Source organism: Schistocerca serialis, chromosome 3, assembly GCF_023864345.2.
Source record: "Schistocerca serialis cubense isolate TAMUIC-IGC-003099 chromosome 3, iqSchSeri2.2, whole genome shotgun sequence".
Lineage (NCBI taxonomy): Eukaryota > Metazoa > Arthropoda > Insecta > Orthoptera > Acrididae > Schistocerca > Schistocerca serialis.
The window spans coordinates 136,088,255-136,110,229 of record NC_064640.1 but is presented as its reverse complement, the minus strand read 5'-3'; the positions used below and the strand labels follow the sequence as shown (position 1 = coordinate 136,110,229).

Sequence of the window (21,975 nt, the reverse complement as noted above, 5' to 3'; positions counted from 1 at the left end):
CTCTGCAACAAAGTATTATTGAATAAATGGTCTCAAGCAGGAAACCATCCATTTCCGGAGATAAGTTCATTAGACCTTTATTGTTCTGTACCCTCTCAGCGATCAATTCCTAGAGTTTGTACATGGTATGTGATGGTTTTGCTTTCTCTTATTTCTTTGTTGATTGTCGTTGGGTGTTGACGCACTGGGCGAAAAAATAGGGGCTTGAAGTGCAACTACAGTCTACTGTAATTGATGTAGCTGACAGATGCACAGTTGCGTTTCACAATCTTTTACTTTCACTGTCCACAACCCCACCTCCCCCCCCCCCTCCAATAATAGATGATATATATACAGCCAGTGCATTATTGTTTAAACTTTCCATAAGCCACATTAATAGTTTGCAGGCAGACCTCCACATACTGCTACAATAGTTTACTATTGAACATCTACGAGCAGTAAAACCCTAACCACCAAGTTCACTGCTCTTGAAGAATAGAAAGGTACGTATGAAGCAGACACTGTCATTGTTTTAACACGAACGGCCTAAAAGTGTAACACTTATTTCACAGTTAAGTTAAAGCATTGTTGTTGTTCTAACCAACACAGGTTTCTCGTCTGAAACTCGGCCGTGCACTGACTGTCTCATGACCAACAATTGGGCCTTTATACACCTTCACCGTACTGAAACTACACATTGTTCAAAGTTAAATTTACAGAAATTACAATTGAAACTTATTCTTTAAATTAACTGAATATATCAAAAAATTGGTTCTTTTTAACAGTTTCGTCTACTACAAGGGTTAGGCCCAATGAAATTAACAAACAATACATTTGACAAAACTGTTAATTACTTTGAAATTAATTAAGGCTGGCTTTGCTAACATGTTTTCGAGCCAAACAGATACTTTAAGAATACAAGCAATTCGTCTTCCAAATGTTTACAATTATTACTGAATTTATATTTGTTTATCAGTCAACAATAGAATTTAAGTTAAGAAACAATTACTGATTCCACCCTATAACAAAAGTATTAACTAGGAATAGTCAAAACAAATCAGAAAATCAATTATATTCTTTAAAACTGAGGGCCAACCTTTCTATTTTATGAAAATGCAGATTACACTCCTATATGTTAATGGTAATTAGCAAAAAAAAATGTATATAAGAAGGCAGATGGCAAAACAAGAGGGAAAGTAAAAATATCCCAGCTTGCGTCATCACAGGTAGTAAAAACCGTCCCGTATTACTGAAGAGCATTTATATGCAACAAGAGCTGTCCCATGTTGATCCCTGTGGTGATTATTTTCCATTTTGATGATGCTGTTTCAATGTGTTTCTTACTGTAACTCTCTGTATAGTTTTTCTCTGTATAGTTAGACAGAATGAAAACAAGCAACCTGTGAGATCTCTGACACCCTAATATGTTAGCTTTTCTAACAGGATACAGTGAATTGCAGAATCAAATCCTTTTTGTCATATGAATTTTGTATAATCTGATTTGTGAATTAGAAAATAACATTCTATGAGAAGACCCTTTTGATATCCACATTGTCTGAGAATCTCATTTAGAGAAAGGTGTGTTATGGTTCTTGCATATATAATCTTTTCCATTACATTTGAGAAGTGTGTAAGCATTGAGACTGGTCAGTAATTATTAATAACTGTTTTAATGCCTTTTTTGTAAAAGGGTTTGAAGATAGCATATTTCAGCCTGTCTGGATATAACTCCCGTCATAGTGTTTTATTGCATATGAGGTTGAATACATTGCATATAAGTGAAGAACAGGATTTTAGTATTTTACTTGAGATGATGACTATTTTGTCAACAGAAATAATTCCCATACAAAAAGCTGCAGACACGATGATTACCCAGTATGTTCTTTTATGTGGATACTAAGTAAACATAAAGCGCACTAAGTAGACATCAAGAATATTAAATAAAACCCTCCATTGATAATAAAGACTCTTCTACCAAACCAGTGATTAATCTTCTCTCTTTTGCGTCGGCTACTTTCAGAGGAACTACAAACACACACACCACCACCACACCAGCACCCCCTCCCCCTTTTTTAAAGCTGGGCACTCCAGTATATTGGGTCCTAGTGCTTAGCCTGTTGGCCAGCCCTTGTGATGATCAGCCAGGGCATGTGTGTGTCGTGGAAGTAGCTGGCAGAATATTGAGGGCCTTTGGAATCTCCGGTGTCACTCGGGGTCATATGCTCGGCGCAGATCAGTGGAAAACTGACAGTAAAGTGCTGCTGAGGTTCCTTCTTCTAGAAGAAGGCAGGCTTTAATCACTCTATGAAAACTGTTTCATGCCTGCCATTCAGATAATTCTTGAATGTGTTCTCCTCTTTCAAAAGTACCCTGTAGGGACCAGTATACAGTGGACATAATGAGGGGTGAATGGTATCATCTTTGAGCCAGGCAAGTGATGGTCACTGTTCCTGGAGAGGTCGGCTGGAATGGTGTTGGTACAATGAGCTCACCTGGCATAAGTAACTGCTCGCCATAGACTATCTGGGCGAGTGAACATTACAGATCCTCATTTACTGATGTGTGCAAGCTTAACAATACCAACGGCAAGGCATCTGACCACACTGATGAGTTATACACCAGTGCCACGTTTAACACACGATGCAGCCTCTCCACAATTCCATTACTAGCGGTATGGTACCTAGTGGTGTGAAGATGGCTGCAGCTGCATAGTTAAAGGAACTCATTAGACAGCTGCAGCTTGAACTGGGATCCGCGATCAGTCGTAATGGTTTTAGGAACGCCAAACCTCGAAAACCATGTAAGCAGCAAACACCTTTGCAACCAAATCCACAGAGATGTCTGCTATAGTAGTATCTTTAGAACACCTTGCAAAATGATCTACTACAGTAATTAGATAACAGTGACCAGCAGAATAAGGTAATGGTCCTACTATGTCCAAATATATGCCTATGTGCAAAAATCTTGCTTGCAATGTTGGAAAATGTACATCCGGTGCAAAGGTATGTCGGCTGACTTTGCTGTGCACAGCAATTGAGTCAGCACTGCGCCCAAGCTCAGCGATACCTCTGGATTTCTAGCCACGCCACCCTACTTGCCATGTATTTTGGAGTTGCCCAGCTGAGCCAGATTATGCAGTGCTTCAGAATGTTGGGAGTTGTTTGCCTTGGGATGTGTTGCACCAGACACTTATGGCATAATATGGGACAGAAATATATTTCAGTTGCAGGGCTATTTGTGCATTATGGATCAAGTTGTGCAGCACTTTGCATTCTTATTGCTTCACTACTATCTAAGCCCACAGCATCGCATGTAGGCTGGCACAATAATGTGACAGGCAAAATGCGACAATGTTGTTTCTACCTGAAATGTGACACACATCGATCATAAATTGGGCTATACAGGATGAATCACCTAAAACTTGCACCACGAATATTGCAGAAATGGAAAGCATTATTGATGTATAGTTTTCACAGAATGGATTGTTAGTCAGGGGCTCCTATTGTTAGCCAATACAAAAACTGTAATAATACTTAGTAAGTGTATTTTTTGTGCAAACATACACTTTTTTAATGGAACAATGCCTATTGACATTAACAAACTAAAAGTTGGGTAAATTAGAATGTCAGTGGTGTTTGTTGCAGGATTCTAGTGCAAGTCGTTTACGAGTCAGCATAGTTTGAAAAGTTTCCACACTGACATTTGTTTGTGCCATTCAACCTGTATAGCTGCAAGGTACAATGTTATTATGTTTGCTTACAATGTGTTTGTGTGTTCCTTGAGGGCATTGTGACTTACTAGTCAGTTGGCGTGGGACAATTCAAGCAGTAGGTTATGAGTGGACGATAGCATTTATCAATGTAGAAAAAGCAGATATACTCATGGTATATGGAGAGTGTAGAAAAAATGCAGTTTGTCCTTGTATGATGCACGTGGCAATACATCCCATTGACCATCTCGGCAATTATTTACCAACACCTTCAACCAGTTATGTGAAATGGTAGTGTAACACCTAGAACACTTAACAGAAGGAAACAAGTGACAACAGAAGAGGGGAAAATAATGTTCTCACTGCTGTTTCAGTTGATTCGCACGTTAGCTCCTACACAATCGCATGAGGAAGTGGTACAAGTCGGGCAAGTGTCCTGCGCCTTCTTTGTCAACATAGGTTCCATCCCTGTCACATCTCTCTCCAGCAAGAGCTGCACAGCAATGATTATGGGAATTGTGTTAACTTCTATACATGGGCATTAAGACAGGATACACCAGATGTATTGTGTATCTTGTTTAGTCATGAAGCCACATTTATCAATCATGGCCTGTTAAACTGCCGAAACATGCATTACTGATCTGCTGAAATCCCCGTTGGTTTCATCACGTGGAATGTCAGCGTCCATGGGGTGCAAATGTGTGGTGTAGGATAGCGAACCATTGGCTCATAGGCTAATTTCTCATAAACACAACACTGAATGAGCAGAAGTATCACAGCCTCCTAACAGACCATCTTCCACGTATGACAGAAGACACTCCTCTGCAGACTAGGAGGAATCTGTGATACCGACATGATGGCTGTCTAGTTCATAGTGCACAAAGTACTACAGAATATCTTCACAAATTGTTTCCAAATCTTTCAATTAGATGCAGAGGACCTGTACCTTGACAGGCCCGTTGCCTGGATTTGATACCTGTAGACTTTTTCTGTCAGGAAAACTGAAAGACACTACCTGCAAGGACATACCAACCACACTTGATGATATTTAACGCTGTATTACTGCAGTCTGCTCAGACATCTCTGCTGAAATGCTAGCATGTGTGCAGCAGCCATTCCGTACCAGAGTAGATGCATGTATTGCCACTGCTGGTGGTCATTTTGAACACAACCTAAGATGGTCAACTGTCTCGTTTCTGGTCAGAATCCACATAAGTAATGTATGCACTTGTGTTGTTCTTTACTCTGTGCTACCAAAGGCACTGTACTAGTGTCGGTGCTGAAGAACTTTTCGGTGCTGGACAACTTTTTAAAATATGATACCTCATAAACGACTCTCACTAGAATCCTGCATTTGGGGTAAACACTCACCGCAGACCTGGAATCTACAAGACAATTCTTAACGGTGATTTTGTCTTTCGTCCTTCAGTTGCAGGTGCATACGTTGCTGATGATGAATGTAAGGTCCTCTAACGTCTGTCTGTGGTGTTTGGGCAACAGCAGGGGCTAGTGAATTTGTGAGCTGCACCTCCAAAATGCCTGCGATATCAGCACCATTGACCAGTAGTCACATCAAATCTATGCTGATCATATTTCTGGTGCCCTGTCTGCCGTTCAGGAGTACACTCATAGTGGCAACAGAATTTGCACTGCTGTGCCAACAGCTTCATTTTCAGGTACACAATCTGATCCTCTAACTGTTCCATCTTTCTTTCCTCCATTGATACATCTGCGCCCATTATACACGATTCAGGGCTAGTGGTGACACTTGCTGCTTCAACACGGATTTTGAAGCCGTTGTCAGTCATGCTCTCAAATTTAGCATATACTGGAACTTCAGACAGGATGTTCGCTACTGCGTCACCCTTCTCTGCCAACACCTGCAACAACAAATCTTGATGTGTTGACATGACTGTGTGAATACTGGCTGACAACTTATGAAGCTATAGCAAGCTACTGGTCAGGCAGCACGTCAGGTCCAGCAAAAGCAGGTAAAGCTTGCAACATTTGAGATAGGGATCTGTTGCCTAGCTGCTCATCGTTAAAAGCTTTCTGCAGCCGAAGCTCCAGCAACATTGTGTGGTGTTACACGAGTGCCCCCTTTACTGATGTGTTGTAACACTGCAGCAGAACATCTGTATCTCCAATCACTGCTCCTTCTAAATGTCCATGATTGTGTACTTGTCATCATCAGTACGTACTCCGTATTGCTGAAAAATGCACTCTACATGTGGGAACCATTTCAGTGGGTGATTAGGACAGAACAACAGAAATGTGACATGATTAAAACAGGTCATGGAATACGTTTTGCCGATTTAAGTCAGTGGCTGCACATTGCAGTTTAGTTAGAGACAGGGTTTGTTCCATTTCATATTCAGTCTCCGGTGTTTGCAATGTTGTGTCCTTCATTATTGCAAAAGAAATACTCAGGTCCGAATCTCCTCTCACAGAATCACCTTGGGGCACCACTAAGGGTATTTTGTCAACAAGAAATAATTCCCATATGAAAACTGCGGATACAATGATCACTCAGTATGTTCTTTTATTTGCACGCACACTAAGTTGGCTGATGATGATGTGTGATTTGTGGGGCGCTCAACTGCACGGTTATCAGTGCCCGTACAAATTCCCAACCTTTGCTCAGTCCAAATTCGCCCCTTTCATGAATGATGATGAAATGATGAGGACAACACAAACACCCAGTCACCTTGAAGCAGGTGAAAATCCCTGACCCTGCTGGGAATCGAACCTGGGACCCCATGCTCGAGTAGCAAGAATGTGACTGTGAGACCACGAGCTGTGGACACTAAGTTGGAGCAAACAAGTAAACACAAAGAATATTCAATGAAACTCTCTATCAATAATTAAGACTCTCTGCCAAGCCAGTGATTATCTCCTACCCCTTGCATCAGCTACTTGCACAGAAACTGACATCACCACAAGATATTATCAGCTCCATTAGAGTTTTTGGTTTTGGAGGAGTTTCCTAGATTCTTAATTTGACATTGTGATGCTATACTGTATACAACAAAAAAACTTAACAAAATTTACAGGTATTTTACAAAATTTAACAACTATATCACCACCACCACCACCACCATCTCACCATTTTCCCACATCCTGTAGGGTTGGAATTGCTTTGCTGGATCCTTCTCTTCCATAAATGCCTATCAGTGCTTCTTCTCTGAGCCATCCTTTCTCCCATAGGTCCCCTGCTACCTTGTCTTTCCACCTCAGTTTCGGTCTTCCTCTTCTCCTTAATCCTTTGATTTCTAGGTCTCCAACTCTTCTCCCCACGTAGAACTTTCCTCTTCTCTGCACATGTCCATACCACCTTAGCCTACTTTCTTGGATCTTCTCCCCTATGGGCCCCACTTTCACTGTTCCCCTGATGTACTCATTCCTTAGTCCATCCTTTCATGTCACCCCACTCATCTGCCTTAACATTCTCATTTCTGCCACTTCCTTCTCTTGGGCTTTGGTAATTGGCCAAGTTTCTGCACTATACAGCATCACAGGCATCACCACAGACTTGTAAAGCTTTCCTTTCATTCTGCAGCTAACCTTCTTATCTCACAGTACTCTGCTCAGTTTCCTTCAGTTCATCCATCCACTATTTATCCTGTGCTGTACTTCGGCCTCCAGTCCTCCATCATTTGCATGTAAGAGCCTAGGTATTTAAATTTCTTCTGTAAATTGGTATACATTTGATCATAATTTCACAAATGGCAATTAAGAATTAAATTTGCCAAGAATAGCCATTATAACTACCATGATATTACTCTCAACTGTTTTCCATGATACAACTTCACTCCAAACATGTAAGTTATTTAGTATGGGTAGTTGTGTATCATGATCAGAGAGCACATTTGCTTATGAAAAAATATTTAAATCTTTGATTAAATGTTCATCTACAAAAATGTTATTTGTTTTTTCTGTTTATTTCAAGTGGTAGCATCAAAAACTCATTTTACGAGTGTTAAGTAAAATTTCCAAGCCATCTCTTTTGTCTGTGTCTTACAGAAAATTAATATTGAAATCTCCGCAGATGATCATCTGCTTTCTTTGCTCTACTAGATGGTATGATAATGACTCAAACTTTCCTAAGAATATTTGCGTTTCCCAGTGGGGAAGTTCTTATAAACAGTATACTACACCCTACTTTCTTCTACAGCTGAATAAGATTCCTCTCGTCTATTCTTTATCTCAATAGTAGCTGACTTATCCAAACATTTCCGGTTACCTTTTCCCTCATCCTATTTTCCCCACAGACTGCTCTAATATAATTTTTGAGGCATAATTATCTGCCTTTTGTTCTGCAATATTTATGTCTTTTACACGTAACCATGGAAGAGCCCCACTAACAATCTCTTTTTCTGTTCCACTGCATTTGCCCCAGTGAAATTGCAATTCACAATCCTCTCACACCAATCACATGTTATGAAATAATCTGCGGCACCATGCACATTTGTCAGCTATGGTTATAATATTAAAAATAATTACACAGATATAAATGTATTTGTATGTGTTAGTGATATGTTACAGTTGGGCTTATACGTGAAGATACACGTAAACAACTGGTCTTGCCTTCTAGCACTAAATAACATAATATAAACTAAATGTAATCAATCCTACATTTATTTGTCTATAAGAAAATTAACACTTTGGAGACCAGCCACTCAAAAGGCATTACTGGCACATATGTGATTGATAAATTTTCAAGAGTAATGGATAATAAAAAGAAGAGACCAAGCTTCAAGATCTATTTTTCAAATTTGCTTTAGTTCTTTCATACATTACAAATTTTAAAGTAATGATGACAGAAAATATAATTGTCCTTTGGAGAGGGGGCGGGTTGGGGGGGGGGGGGGCAGAAAGAAAAGTGTGAAGTGAGTTACTGTGCAATTTCTTCTTCTTGAGCTTCCAAAATTCCTTGCTTACTCAAAAAAATATTACGTATTTGTAGCAGAATTACTGTAAACTGCAAAACATACTGCGTACAGGCACGAAATTACATCAACTTATCACATATTGGCTCAGCCATTCACAACAGCAGCTGGTACATTGACTAAGGTTGCTTTTCAAATAATTCTATAAATTGACAACAGAGGGCAGCAACTGTCGAGGGACAGATAGTGAGACATCCTTACAGTGTTCTCATACAAAATCAGTACACTCCGAGAAACAGGTGCGTTGGGTGTCGAGAAAATCACAGCCCGATCTACATTCAAGCAAGATTTTTGGAACACAGCGTTGTGACCCTGAGCTATGCTCGGGCTTAGTCTCCAAAGTGTTAAGTACTCAGATACCTAGTCTTTTAGATGAAGTAGAAATGAAAAAAAAGTAAATCAAGATGATGTTTATTGCAAGTAAATTAAAACCTGAAAGTATGATTTCTATTTTTACAAACTTTTCACTTTTAACGAATAATATGACTGGAAAGTTAAGTGGAACAGGTAATAATAATACACTTATTTACTATGTAATCAAGACAAAATTAATTGTTAAAACCATATAATAACTTAAGTTTATAGTAGTACGAAATGACAGTGCAACTTAGCATTTTTAATATTAACAAATTACTGCCAGAGGTAAAAGCAGTGATATATGACAGAAAAATCTTAGGACCCAATGAGGATTGAACTCCAGACCTTTTGATTTGTGGTATAGCACTTACCCTTTGATATGCCAAATATCCTGGCTTAATCTCCATACCTCTCTGTAGCACACAGAGTGAGGCATACAACATTGGCGATGAATCCAAAGGCTGACAAATTATTATCAACTTTACAGCTTTATATTAAGAAGATAGCAACAAGGGAGAAGATTTGTGCCAAGAATCTCATACTGTCTTAGATCCCTGATGTCTCTTCGCTTTTTGATACGCCTAACCTGGCTAATTTGTTCTCATCTGAGTGTGGAATGGCAGAAACAACCTCATTTGCTAGGAGGGAGGCTGATGTTCCTGAAAGGGCAGCAGAAGTGCCAAGGATGGGTATGCTGATTACTGAGAGTGCAATATTATGCAGACAATACAGTCTCTCAGGGAAATGCCTGCCAGGACAGGAAATAAGTCAGTGCATACGTTCGATATGCCTACTGGTTGGTGAGGATTTTTTTTTTTTTTTTTTTTTTTTTTGGGGGGGGGGGGGGGGGGGGGGCATTGGTTCCTTTGAAATGGGGAAGAGGCTCCGGTGGTGGCTGCTGAGTGCACTGCCTGCAAAATCATGACACATGTTCGCAAAAGTGGCACTGGCCAACTGAGTACAGAGGCCATCTTCCAGTTCCTTTAGACAGCTGATGGATGCAGTAAGAGTTAAAGGTGGGTCAAACATGACATCAGCTGATTTTATGGACCACCCTGCCTCAAAGGTTGTACTGGCACAATGATTCTGAGAATGTTGTGTTTTAAATATCCTCCTGATCGTGATGCAGCTAGAAATTTCAACTTAGTGAGCTATGGACTGGGGAAGCTCATGTGATTAAAACTGTTATCAGGGTCAAGGACTTTCTGGTTCTGGTATTGCACTGAATGCATTATCCATAAATTATCTTGAGCAGTTAGTAAACTAATTTGTGAGGATATCATATTAGGCGTGGTGATTAATGGTTCCACATGTTTCATTTCCATTAATAAAGACGAGGAAATTGTTGACTATAAGTATTATAACATCAGTGACAACATGTTTCAAAAAGGCTTTTAAAAAAGGTAGTATTTACTTATATTTAACAAGAGCAACATGCAACTGATTGCAGAAAATATATTGCGTCAATGGAAGAACTTCAAGGGTACTGTTCAATACACTTAGACATGCGTGAAAATAATACTTGTATGCAACTCTTAGGGAATTTTCTACTTTTCAGTGATGATACTGCATTACATTGAACAGACATGTATTTTGTCTGTATTCACGGCTTCACTTTGGTTTTACCTTCTGACTTTCTATTTTCTACCACCATGATATGGGTCTCATTATTATTTTTCTCCCCTGGACAAATAATAACATTGGAGCAAACGTGCAGAAAGATACTTTCTATACATGTGAAATGCTACATTTTTGTTACAAAATTATGAGCAGACTATTCAAAGCAGTCTATACTGTCTGTCATTTCTATCATACCTTATGCTTTGATCACATTTCATGTTATCAATGAAAGATTTTAGAAGCCACATCCCAGTTAATATCTGAAACAAATTAAATGTACTGAATACCCTTGTGGCAGGGTGCACCGTGGTCATGGACACACTCCGCTATCCCAATGATGCAATTCCACATACTCCATAAGAGAACCTCTAGTAATAGTGTTTGAAAATCATACGCGGATGCATCAGTGACAATGAGTTTGAGTCAGGCCTGGAGGCATGTACAGATCACCTAACAGTTAAAGTAACAATAAGCAGGAAATCCAGGTTCATGACCCAGTCTGCCATAAATTTTTAACTGTCACTATGTATTCATTACATTTTAATGTCACCATATATGAATACAATAATAAATACTATTATGTCTTTGAATATGATGCACTCTTCCTGAACAAAGCCAATTTTATTTTCAGTTTGCTTAATGAGATGTAGTTCAAAACATTTACATTGTGATATTGTCAGCTTCCCCCCCCCCCCCCCCCCCCCCCATCCTCCCCCCTCCTAATATGGATCTTCACATATTTTCTTCCCCTACACTGCCAACTCTTCCCCTGCAATTTCCATAATAATGTGAATGGCAAAAATGAATAACATAACTATTCGGAAGGTACACACAACTGCTGTCAAGGTAGCATTTCCATGGACATACCATATTTGGTGCATTGTACATTATCAACCTTGAAGTTGACTGTAGTCTCTAACTGAATTAGTGGTAGCTTCAATGCCATATACAACCTGAGATGTCTGATGAAAGATGTATAACACCATCCGCTGAAGAGATTTCAATTACTTATATTTTAAAGATCATATCACTAATAATAACTTAAGTCACAATTTTTTTTATCAAAACTAATTTTAATAGCTGCACTATGAAAATACTGCTTTAACAGTAGTTACTTACTAAAGAAAGACAAGAAGACTTAATGTAATATATACACAAATGAAAAACTGCAACAGTGGTAGGCTGTCATTACAAATAATAAACTTTTGTTATAACAATGCTGAGTGCATTTACAGTAAGAAAAAATGTACCAATGATGGTAATAAATACTGCTAATGTCTGCCTTACACTTTTCAAGGGAATTTTTTTACCTAGCAGGAAATCAATTAAGGCTCTCATTATGTACTGACCATCTAGAAAAAAGCATGGTATGGCATTAACTGCAGCCAATCCAGATGAAAATAATATGCAGTATTTACATATTTGGGTCACCATTTCAGGCAACGTTGAAGGAATGAAATATAAAGGAACATAATCACTAACTGCAATTGTATGATAGATTTCAGCTGGTCGACCCAAAAATAAAACTACCTTTGCGTCTAATCTTTCGATTCGAACAAGTCTTGTTGAATTTTCAAGGGATGGCTTTAAGCAGTGGAGATCTGATGTGCAGTCAGTAGCTTTTGAGCACATAAGTGCAGCAGATTCAACCACTTTTCGACCTGGTAGACAAGAATGCTGAGGTAACTCTAGTGTTCCTCCTTCCTTTTCCAAATATTCAAAGCAGAGGTGATCTGGGCTGTTCATTCCACAACAGTCAACTGCACCATTAGGAAGCTGTCGAACTGGAAAGTGAGAATAAAAATATCTTTTGAGACATGGTTCAAATGACTGGGCAGAATTTAGATTTCTTTTCTCTTTTTTACATCTACAGTAAACAACAGCAATATATACATGACAATATGAAAAGGTATGATCTAATTGACTTCAAATAATACATTGCAATAAATTGCCAAAAAATAACTGATAAAGGTTGTGCCAACAGTGCAACAACATATGCAGTCATAATAAAAGTTGATTATAATCAATACTGTACAGAATCATCCTGCAATCGAGAATATACTGTTATTTACAATTAAGAGTTACTGAAATACAAAATGTATACTTGCAAAACTTAAATTACACATATAAGGTAGATTTTTATGAGGTGTTACTAAAGAATGACCATTCAATGTGACATATTTTTGTTATCGCAATGGTTTTGGATGTAGTGTGTCAGCATATTTCAAATAATCATGAGTAACAAGTCTTGAGTGAATGATGAAGAATGGAAGACATAACTGACTTTACAATTAATTTAGATATAGCATGCATCCCATATATTCATTTACATCAATACAACATAAGCCACTTCACGCTGTTTGGCAGAGGGTACTTCCAGTACCGTTATCATTTCCTCACTTCTTGTTTAATTTGTGAACGTTGCATAGGAAGAATAACTGTCAGTTAACCTGTGTATGGGCAGTAACTTCTCCCATTTTCTAATCATATTTATTGCGTGAATGTGTGTGTGTGTGTGTGTGTGAGAGAGAGAGAGAGAGGGGGGGGGGGGGGGAGAGAGAGAGAGAGAGAGAGAGAGAGAGAGAGAGAGAGAGAGAGAGAGAGGACGTAGGTATGTTGCCGGATTCTTTTTTTAACTTATGCTCTTGGAGTTCTAACAGTAAACATTTAAGCGATCCACAATGCCTCTCTTCCAGCACCTGCTATTGGAGTTTGATGGCATAATCTCCGATGGTCTTGTGTTCACTAAACAAACCTAGGAGCAAACAGAGCACTCTTCTTTGAATCTTCTTTATTAATCCTACTATTAACATTCCCAGACTAACGAGTAATACTCACGAATTGGTATGTAAGCCACTTCTTTCATGAATGAATTACATTACCTTAGAATTATTTCACTGATTTGAAGCCCACAATTAGTTTGATAAAGCTGTTCCATTATAGATTGCTATGGATACAGACTCTGAGATATTTTATTGTTGTTGCTATTTATTATTATTATTATTATTATTATTATTACAGAATTAATAACACCAGGTTCACTTAATAACAATATTTTGCTGTATTCCTGTTATCTTCTGCCAAGCCTCCTTGGGTACACTGCCATGCTGCATTACTTTGTTGATGTGGTTTTCAAAGAGTATCATGATCTGCCAGGTGGTTTCCATTCAAAAATGTTCTTTGGCCACCAGTGATCTGGCTTCCTCAGCAAATACCCATATCACTTTAATGATTTTCTTTCAATTCTATCTATCACTGTTTCATTTGCCTTCATTCTAGCTATTACTTCAAATCCAGAGTTAAAGATTAATATTTCTATTATTTACCCCATTCCCTTAAATGGCACAAAATGCATATACTATACTTATAAACTTATTTATTCCTATTCAAGAATTCATCTATGGTATAGGAGTTGTCAAGGAGATATGATTTCAATTTATTTTTGAAGCTATTACTGCTGTCTATCAGACACCTTGTTTCATCTGGTAATTTGTCGAAAATTTTTATAGCAGCATATTTTACCCCTTTCTGTGCCAAAGATGGGTTGAGCAAAGGATAGTGTAAGTCTTTCTTTTTTCTGGTATTATAATCATGAATATCAATGTTGTTTTTAGACTGGTCTATGTTGCTGAGAACAAATTTCATTAGTGAGTAGATGTATTGTGAGGCAGTTGTAAGAATTCCTAATATTTTAAAAATATGCCTACAAGATGTGAGACTATGAACCTCACACATTATTCTAACCACTTTCTTTTGAGTAGTGAATACTGTTTGTCTAAATTTTGAGTTACCCCGAAATATTATTTTGTATGACATCAGAGAGGGAAAGTATGCAAAGTATGTTACCCTACTAATTTCTATATCTTCATAATTGGAAATTATTCTGATCACAAAAGTTGCTGAACCTAGTCACTTTAGGAGATCCAAAATATGAATTTTCCAATTAAGATTTTCATCTATATGAACACCCAAAAACTTAGTATGCTCTACCCTGTCTACTGACTTCTATTGATGTGTTATATTTATTGAAGGAACTGTACTTTTTGCAGCAAAAAATTGGATGTACAGTGTTTTTTCAACGTTAAGAGCAAGCCCATTTGCAGAAAACCAATTAATGACTTTTCCAAAGACCTTATTTGTATCATTTTCAATTGGACTTTCTTTTACTGGATTAATAATGATGCTTGTATCATTAGCAAACAGTGTAATTCAGCTTCCTGTTTCAGATAGGAAGGAAGGTTTCCAGAATGAAATTTTCACTCTGCAGCGGAGTGTGCGCTGATATGAAACTTCCTGGCAGATTAAAACTGTTTGCCCGACCGAGACTCGAACTCGGGACCTTTGCCTTTCGCGGGCAAGTGCTCTACCGTCTGAGCTACCTAAGCACGACTCGCGTCCGGTCCTCACAGCTTTACTTCTGCCAGTATCTCGTCTCCTACCTTCCAAACTTTACAGAAGCTCTCCTGCGAACCTTGCAGAACTAGCACTCCTGAAAGAAAGGATACTGCAGAGACATGGCTTAGCCACTTTACAGAAGCTCTCCTGCGAACCTTGCAGAACTAGCACTCCTGAAAGAAAGGATACTGCGGAGACATGGCTTAGCCACAGTTTGGAAGGTAGGAGACGAGATACTGGCAGAAGTAAAGCTGTGAGGACCGGACATGAGTCGTGCTTCGGTAGCTCAGACGGTAGAGCACGTGCCCACGAAAGGCAAAGGTCCCGAGTTCGAGTCTCAATCGGGCACACAGTTTTAATCTACCAGGAAGTTTCATATCAGTGCACATTCCGCTGCAGAGTGAAAATCTCATTCTGGAAACATCCCCCAGGCTGTGGCTAAGCCATGTCTCCGCAGTATCCTTTCTTTCAGGAGTGCTAGTTCTGCAAGGCTCGCAGGAGTGCTAGTTCTGCAAGGTTCGCAGGAGAGCTTCTGTAAAGTTTGGAAGGTAGGAGACGAGATACTGGCAGAAGTAAAGCTGTGAGGACCGGATGTGAGTCGTGCTTCGGTAGATCAGACGGTAGAGCACTTGCCCGTGAAAGGCAAAGGTCCCGAGTTCGAGTCTCGGTCAGGCACACAGTTTTAATCTGTCAGGAAGTTTCAGGAAGGGAGGTTGTTCACATATCAACAACAGAAGGGGACCCATGATTGAACCCTGTGGAACACCTAATGTAATTTCACCCCAGTTAGATGAAGTGGCAAACTTATTTAAATCACTTGACCCATATAAGGAAACTTTTTGCTTTCTGTTCTGTAGGTATGACTTAAACCACTCATATGCTATTCCATTTATATCACAGAATTGTAATTTCTGTAACATAATGTCATGGTTCACACAATCAAATGCTTTGGACAAGTCACAGAAAATTCCTATCGGTGACATTTTACTATTTAAAGACTCTATTATGTGGACAGTGAAATTGTATATTGCTGTCTCAGTGGAACAGCATTTTTGAAATCCGAACTGTGATTTACTAAGTATCCCATTACTGTTGAGATGGCTAACCACTCTTGAGTACATTACTTTCTCAAAGATTTTTGAAAATGCTGTAAGCAAGGATACTGGCTGATAATTATTGACATCTGTGGTGACCCTCTTTCTGTAGAGAGGTCTGACAATGGCTTATTTTAACCTGTCTGGGAAAATACTTTGAGTTAGTGATGCATTGCATATGACTCAGAACATCAGCTGTAACTGATCCACATTGTTTTAATATCTTATTAGAGATGCCATCTATTCCAACAGAACATTTATTTTTCAGAGATTTAATAATTTTACTTATTTCACAAGAAGTTGTTAGGTGAAACTTAATCTGACTAAATTTTTTCAAAACAGACTCTTCCACGTTCTGCCCAGCTTCTTCTTTTGAACTGTTCTCACCAATTTTTTCTCCTACACTTAAGAAATGATTGTTAAATACATTAGCTACTTGTGTACTGTTGGTTAGGATGGTCTTATTCTCTTTAACAGTAATACTACCTACCCCAGTGGTTACTTTTCCTGTCTCCCTTCTAACAACATTCCATATTGATTATATTTTATTGCCGGAGTTGTTAATTTCTCCTCTAACATACATATTTCTTGATTTCCTTACAACTTTTATCAGTATGTTACAATAATTTTTATAGTGTAAAACTACTGCTGGATCTTTACTATTTCTTGCTGTCTCATACAGTTTTCTTTTTGTTTCTGAAGACACTTTAATACCGGTAGTAATCCAAGGTTTCTTTGAAAAGTGTGTGGTGTTACACTTAGTAATTTTCTTTGGGAAACAATGTTCAAAGAGTGATTAAATTTATCAAGAAATGTTTTGCACTTATCATTAGCATTTGGCTCATTATATACATCTCCCCAATTAACATTTCTTAAGCTTTCTCTGAAGTGCTGTATAGATACAGGGTTGAGCGACCTCACACTTTTACTAAATGGTTCCTGAACTGTACACCCTGTTAGGTTTTGTAAGTTAACCAGTTGTGCATCTTGGTCTGACAACCCGTTTACCACAGGGAAAGCACGTGTTTGTTTTACATCCTCTTTCTGTACAAATACATTATGTACCAGGTGTACCAGTATAAAATGAGCGTTAAGATACAAATGTGTTGATAGGGAACATTTGTTGTGAACGAGCCTTAATTTTTTTTGTTTGGTTGGTATGACATCTGTCAAAGATATTTAGTATACATCAAGTCATGGAACGAACATCTTCATATGTTTTCATCGTGTTAACTGTGGTGTCACCGCCAGACACCACACTTTCTAGGTGGTAGCCTTTAAATCGTCCGCGGTCCGTTAGTATACGTCGGACCTGCGTGTCGCCACTATCAGTAATTGCAGACCGAGCACCGCCACACGGCAAGTCTAGAGAGACTTCCTAGCACTCGCCCCAGTTGTACAACCGACTTTGCTAGCAATGGTTCACTGACAAAATATGCTCTCATTTGCCGAGACGATAGTTAGCATAGCCTTCAGCTACGTCAATTGCTACGACCTAGCAAGGTGCCATGTTCAGTTACTATTGATATTGAGAATAATGTACAGTCAAGAGCGACATTCAACAGTTACGGATTAAGGTTAAGTATTCCACCAGCTACGTCCGTTTTTCTAAATTCTAATTTCCTTGTCCTGTTCCAGACCTCACACCAGCCTGCGTGAGCTAAAACGCGTGCCTTTCAGCTTCCTCTAGTAACCCGGTGTTGGCTCTCCTGCCAACCCACAACATTAACAATGTCGAATTTTGTACCAGAAAGCGATGATTTGCGGAAAGCATTAATTTTTTGTTTTCATTTGAAAAAAAGTGCTGCAGAGTCGCATTGAACGCTTGTCGAAACATTGGTGATTATGCTCTATCAGAAGCAACATGCAAAAGATGGTTTCAACGGGTCAGAAATAATTATTTTGATGTAAGAAATGAAGAACATGGAAGACCACCAAAAAAGTTCAAAGACACATTGCAAGCAATATTAGATGAAGATGATACTTTGAGTCAGAAGCAAATGGCAGCAATGTTAAATGTTGCACAACAAACAATTTCTAACCGTTTGAAGGATATGGGAAAGATCCAAAAGTGTGGAAAATGGGTGCCACATGAATTTAATGAAAGACAGATGGAAAACCGAAAAACCATTTGTCAAATTTTGCTTCAAAGACATGAAAGAAATCAATTTTGCATCAAATTGTTACTGGCGATGAAAAATGCATTTATTTTAAGACTCCTAAATGAGAAAAATCATGGGTTAATCTGGGACAACCATCAACATCTACTGCAAAACCAGATCGATTTGGCAAGAAGACAATACTCTGTGTTTGGTGGGATCAGAAAGATGTAGTGTATCATGAGCTTCTAAAACCTGGTGAAACTGTGAATACTAATCGCTACAGACAACAAATGATCAATTTGAACTATGCATTGATCGAAAGAAGACCAGAATGGGCCAGAAGACATGGCAAAATAATTTTTTTACATTACAATGCACCTGCACACAAAGCAAAACTGGTTCAGGATACAATCAAAACACTTGGCTGGGAGTTGCTACCCCACCTGCCGTATTCACCAGACCTGGCCCCTTCCGACTACCATTTGTTTTCATCAATGGGACACGCATTGGCTGAGGAACACTTTGATTCCTACGAAGCAGTTGAAAATTGAGTGTCTGATTGGTTTGCTTCAAAAGACGAACATTTCTATTGGCATGGTGTCCACAAATTGCCAGAAAGGTGGTCAAAATGTATAGAAAGCAATGGTCAGTACTTTGAATAAAATGTTTTTACTTTTCAATTCAAAATTAGTGTTTCATTTTCACAAAAAATGCTCATTTCATACCAGTACACCTGGTATTAGCGTGCTACTGTCCTGAGCTATACATGCAGGGAAATTGATCACTGATTCTAAGTTATATGTTGTTAATAACACTTCTGGTTCACTTTTCCTATCAGAATTACTTAGAAAGTTTACATTGAAATCACCACAGATTAATAACTCATTCTTTTTTCTGACAGACAGCATAATAGGGAGTCAAACTTTTTTATGAACAGCTCCCTGTCTCCTAATGGGGACCTGTAGACTGTTGCTAATATCAATACTACATTATATAGCTGAAGTTCACATGCACAAACCTCAAAGTGTTGATCAACACAAAATTTGCTTACTTCTACAGTTTTGCTTTTATACCCTTGTTTTATGAAAATGGCAACTCCTCCGTTATTCATCCTAGATCTACAAGTGTAAGATCCTAAATTATACCCACTTATAGTGACACTATCCATGCCCACAGTTACATGGTGTTCAGACAGACAGATAATATCAATCTCATCTAAACACACTGACAGCTCATCTACTTTATTTTTTATTCCCCTGATATTTTGGTGGAGTATGTTGATACTGCCCTTAGCTTTACCCCAATTAAATGTACGTGAAGTTTCTTTTATTCTATTTATCTTGATTGTCAACTGTCTGGACTTTGGCTTTAACCTAAAAAACCTGTCTGCCTGGACCCATTAACCACAGGGATCACCCCTTGTGTGACTGTGGACCCCCTTACAGTTTCTGCTAATAGAGAAGCTAACTTACTTTTCCCCATCCTATTCAGGTGCAGGCCATGTGTAGTGTATCCCCACCTACCAATAGCATTTACTGGAACAACACTTATGTAAGATTTTGCCAGTGTCTAGAGCATCCCGTTCAGCTCCCTGGCCCTCGTTTGTAAATAACCCATTTCTACAGCTACTAGTCTTCTTTTGAGGTCAGCATTTAAAATCTATAGTTCTGATATATAGCATAGGACAGATTCAATCACTGGCTTAGGCACTCCTCTCTTATTGTTGTTAGAAATGTTCTTGACCCGCCAACAAGAATTTATACACCCTATTACTTTTCTGTTTTGCTATATTCTCCATTTTATTTCTGCATTACCCAATCCACTTTCATCAATACATGTCCCTAGGTATATAAATTTCTCTATCAGTCTCATAACTCCTTCATCATTAATGTGTACTTCAAAACCAGTGCCCCTATTCACCTCCAGATATTAAATTTTTGTTACACTTATCTGTAGTTCCCATTTGTCATATTCCTGATACAAATGTTATACCAGGAATTCAAGACTGTATTCATCTTATTTTAGAATGACCTCATCACCAGAGAAAATAACACAAACACCTGTACATCGCATTTCTCTACAGCTATTCTTCCATCTTTGAAGAGCCATTTCTATGTCTAGGTCTATGTGGGTGATCGAATGCAACCTTGTCTTAGCCATTTTGTAACATTAACAGGTTCTGATAATTCTGACACTCTTTTTACCTGTACCTTACTAGTTCTGAACATTTCAATACCAATTTGTAAAGGATGGTCATCCATATCTATATTGTTCACAGCTTCCTACAGTTTTGCTCTAGGAACTGTATCATAAGCTTCTGCTAAATCTACAAAGGCAGTGTGTAGCTCATTCCCTGTTGTTATGTTTCTCCATGATCTGTAGTAAAATAAGGAGGTTATCTGCACAGGATCTGTTCTGTCTGAACCCACTCAGCAACAGCAGGCTTGAACTGTAATGGGTCTCTCAATATTTGTATCTGTGTAACATGCTACATTTATTTACATTTATGGTGTACTGCCAATCCCTGCACTATAGTTATGAGATCCTCATGGATTTGGGACATGTAATTAAAACAGAACATAGAGTGCATATTTTACACAGAATCAATACGCTCTGCTTTACTACTCATTCAACAGGTACTTAGACAAGTGGCCCTCGAGGATGGGAACCAAGCTTTAAAAATGGCTCATTTTTGTTTACAATTTAATGCTACAGTTGCACAAACATGCGAATATAGACACATTAATATGTATAATGATCACTACTCACCAAATGCATGCAGTGTTCCGTGTGTGTGTGTGTGTGTGTGTGTGTGTGTGTGTGTGTGTGTGTGATAGAGATAAAGAGAGAGAGAGCGCTGTGATGAAGGACAGTTATGACAGTTATATTCCATCAGTTGTGCATAACTTGTAAATTACATGGCACTCACATTATGTGATACTATTGGTAACACATACATCAATATGCACCGTTAATAAATTTGTTGATGAAGTAGAAAGAGTTGGCCACCAGTATGTCCTTCAGGCTCCTCTTAAACAGTATTTTATTTGTGCCTCAACTTTTTATAGTTACTGGAAAATTACTGGAAATCAGTGGGACTGAAAAATGGACACCTTTCTGGACCAAAGTAAGTCTTTATGTCACCTGTTCTAAATCTTAGTATGGGTTTTATGAACTGTCTGTTACAGAAAGAAACTTTACTGAGTAATACATATGCTGAGATATAGTAGTAAGTACACACAGTAATTTAAAGAGTTTTCCACAGGATTTTTTTGAGTTAAAACCAGAAATAATTGTAATTACACAGTATGCCATTATGAAATCAAAGTAAGCATAGTATGTCTATTTTTTTCATGTCACCTATGTCTGACACATTCACACTGAAAGTATGGTTTTATTTAGAAGTTTCAGCAGTTCTATAACACTGAGAATTTAAAACTGTCAACCTCTTCTACCTGCAAGTCCTCACAGTTTAGGCATATCTCCTTTCATAGCATATGTCATATATTGATGCAGAATTCAGTTGGGTGTTTCCCACTACAACCTTCAAGTACATTATCAGTTCGAGACCTGTCATTTACATATTCTCTCTAACCTCAATTAATCAGTGTAATGGAGGACAGTTTTCGCATAAAGTTGTTGTCGCTTCTGGTGATGTGCTTATTTCTCTTAATGTGCTGTCACTTCCATCCATTCCCTTGCATGTTTATTTTCCTGCATCTACATATATATTTTTCAAGGCAAAGTACAGTGCATGGCAGAGGGTACTT

General features: G+C 38.4%; 1 protein-coding gene across 1 annotated transcript in view; it reads right to left on the bottom strand.

Annotated features, from left to right (window-relative positions):
* Nucleotides 1-11,344: 11,344 nt before the first annotated feature.
* LOC126469842 (membrane-bound transcription factor site-2 protease) overlaps nt 11,345-21,975 on the bottom strand; it is a 47,807-nt gene continuing 37,176 nt past the window's right edge. Inside the window, exon 6 of the mRNA XM_050097138.1 lies at nt 11,345-12,398. Within this exon, the coding sequence (XP_049953095.1) occupies nt 11,803-12,398 (596 nt within the window). The 3' untranslated portion in view covers nt 11,345-11,802. The remainder of the gene's footprint in view (nt 12,399-21,975) is intronic.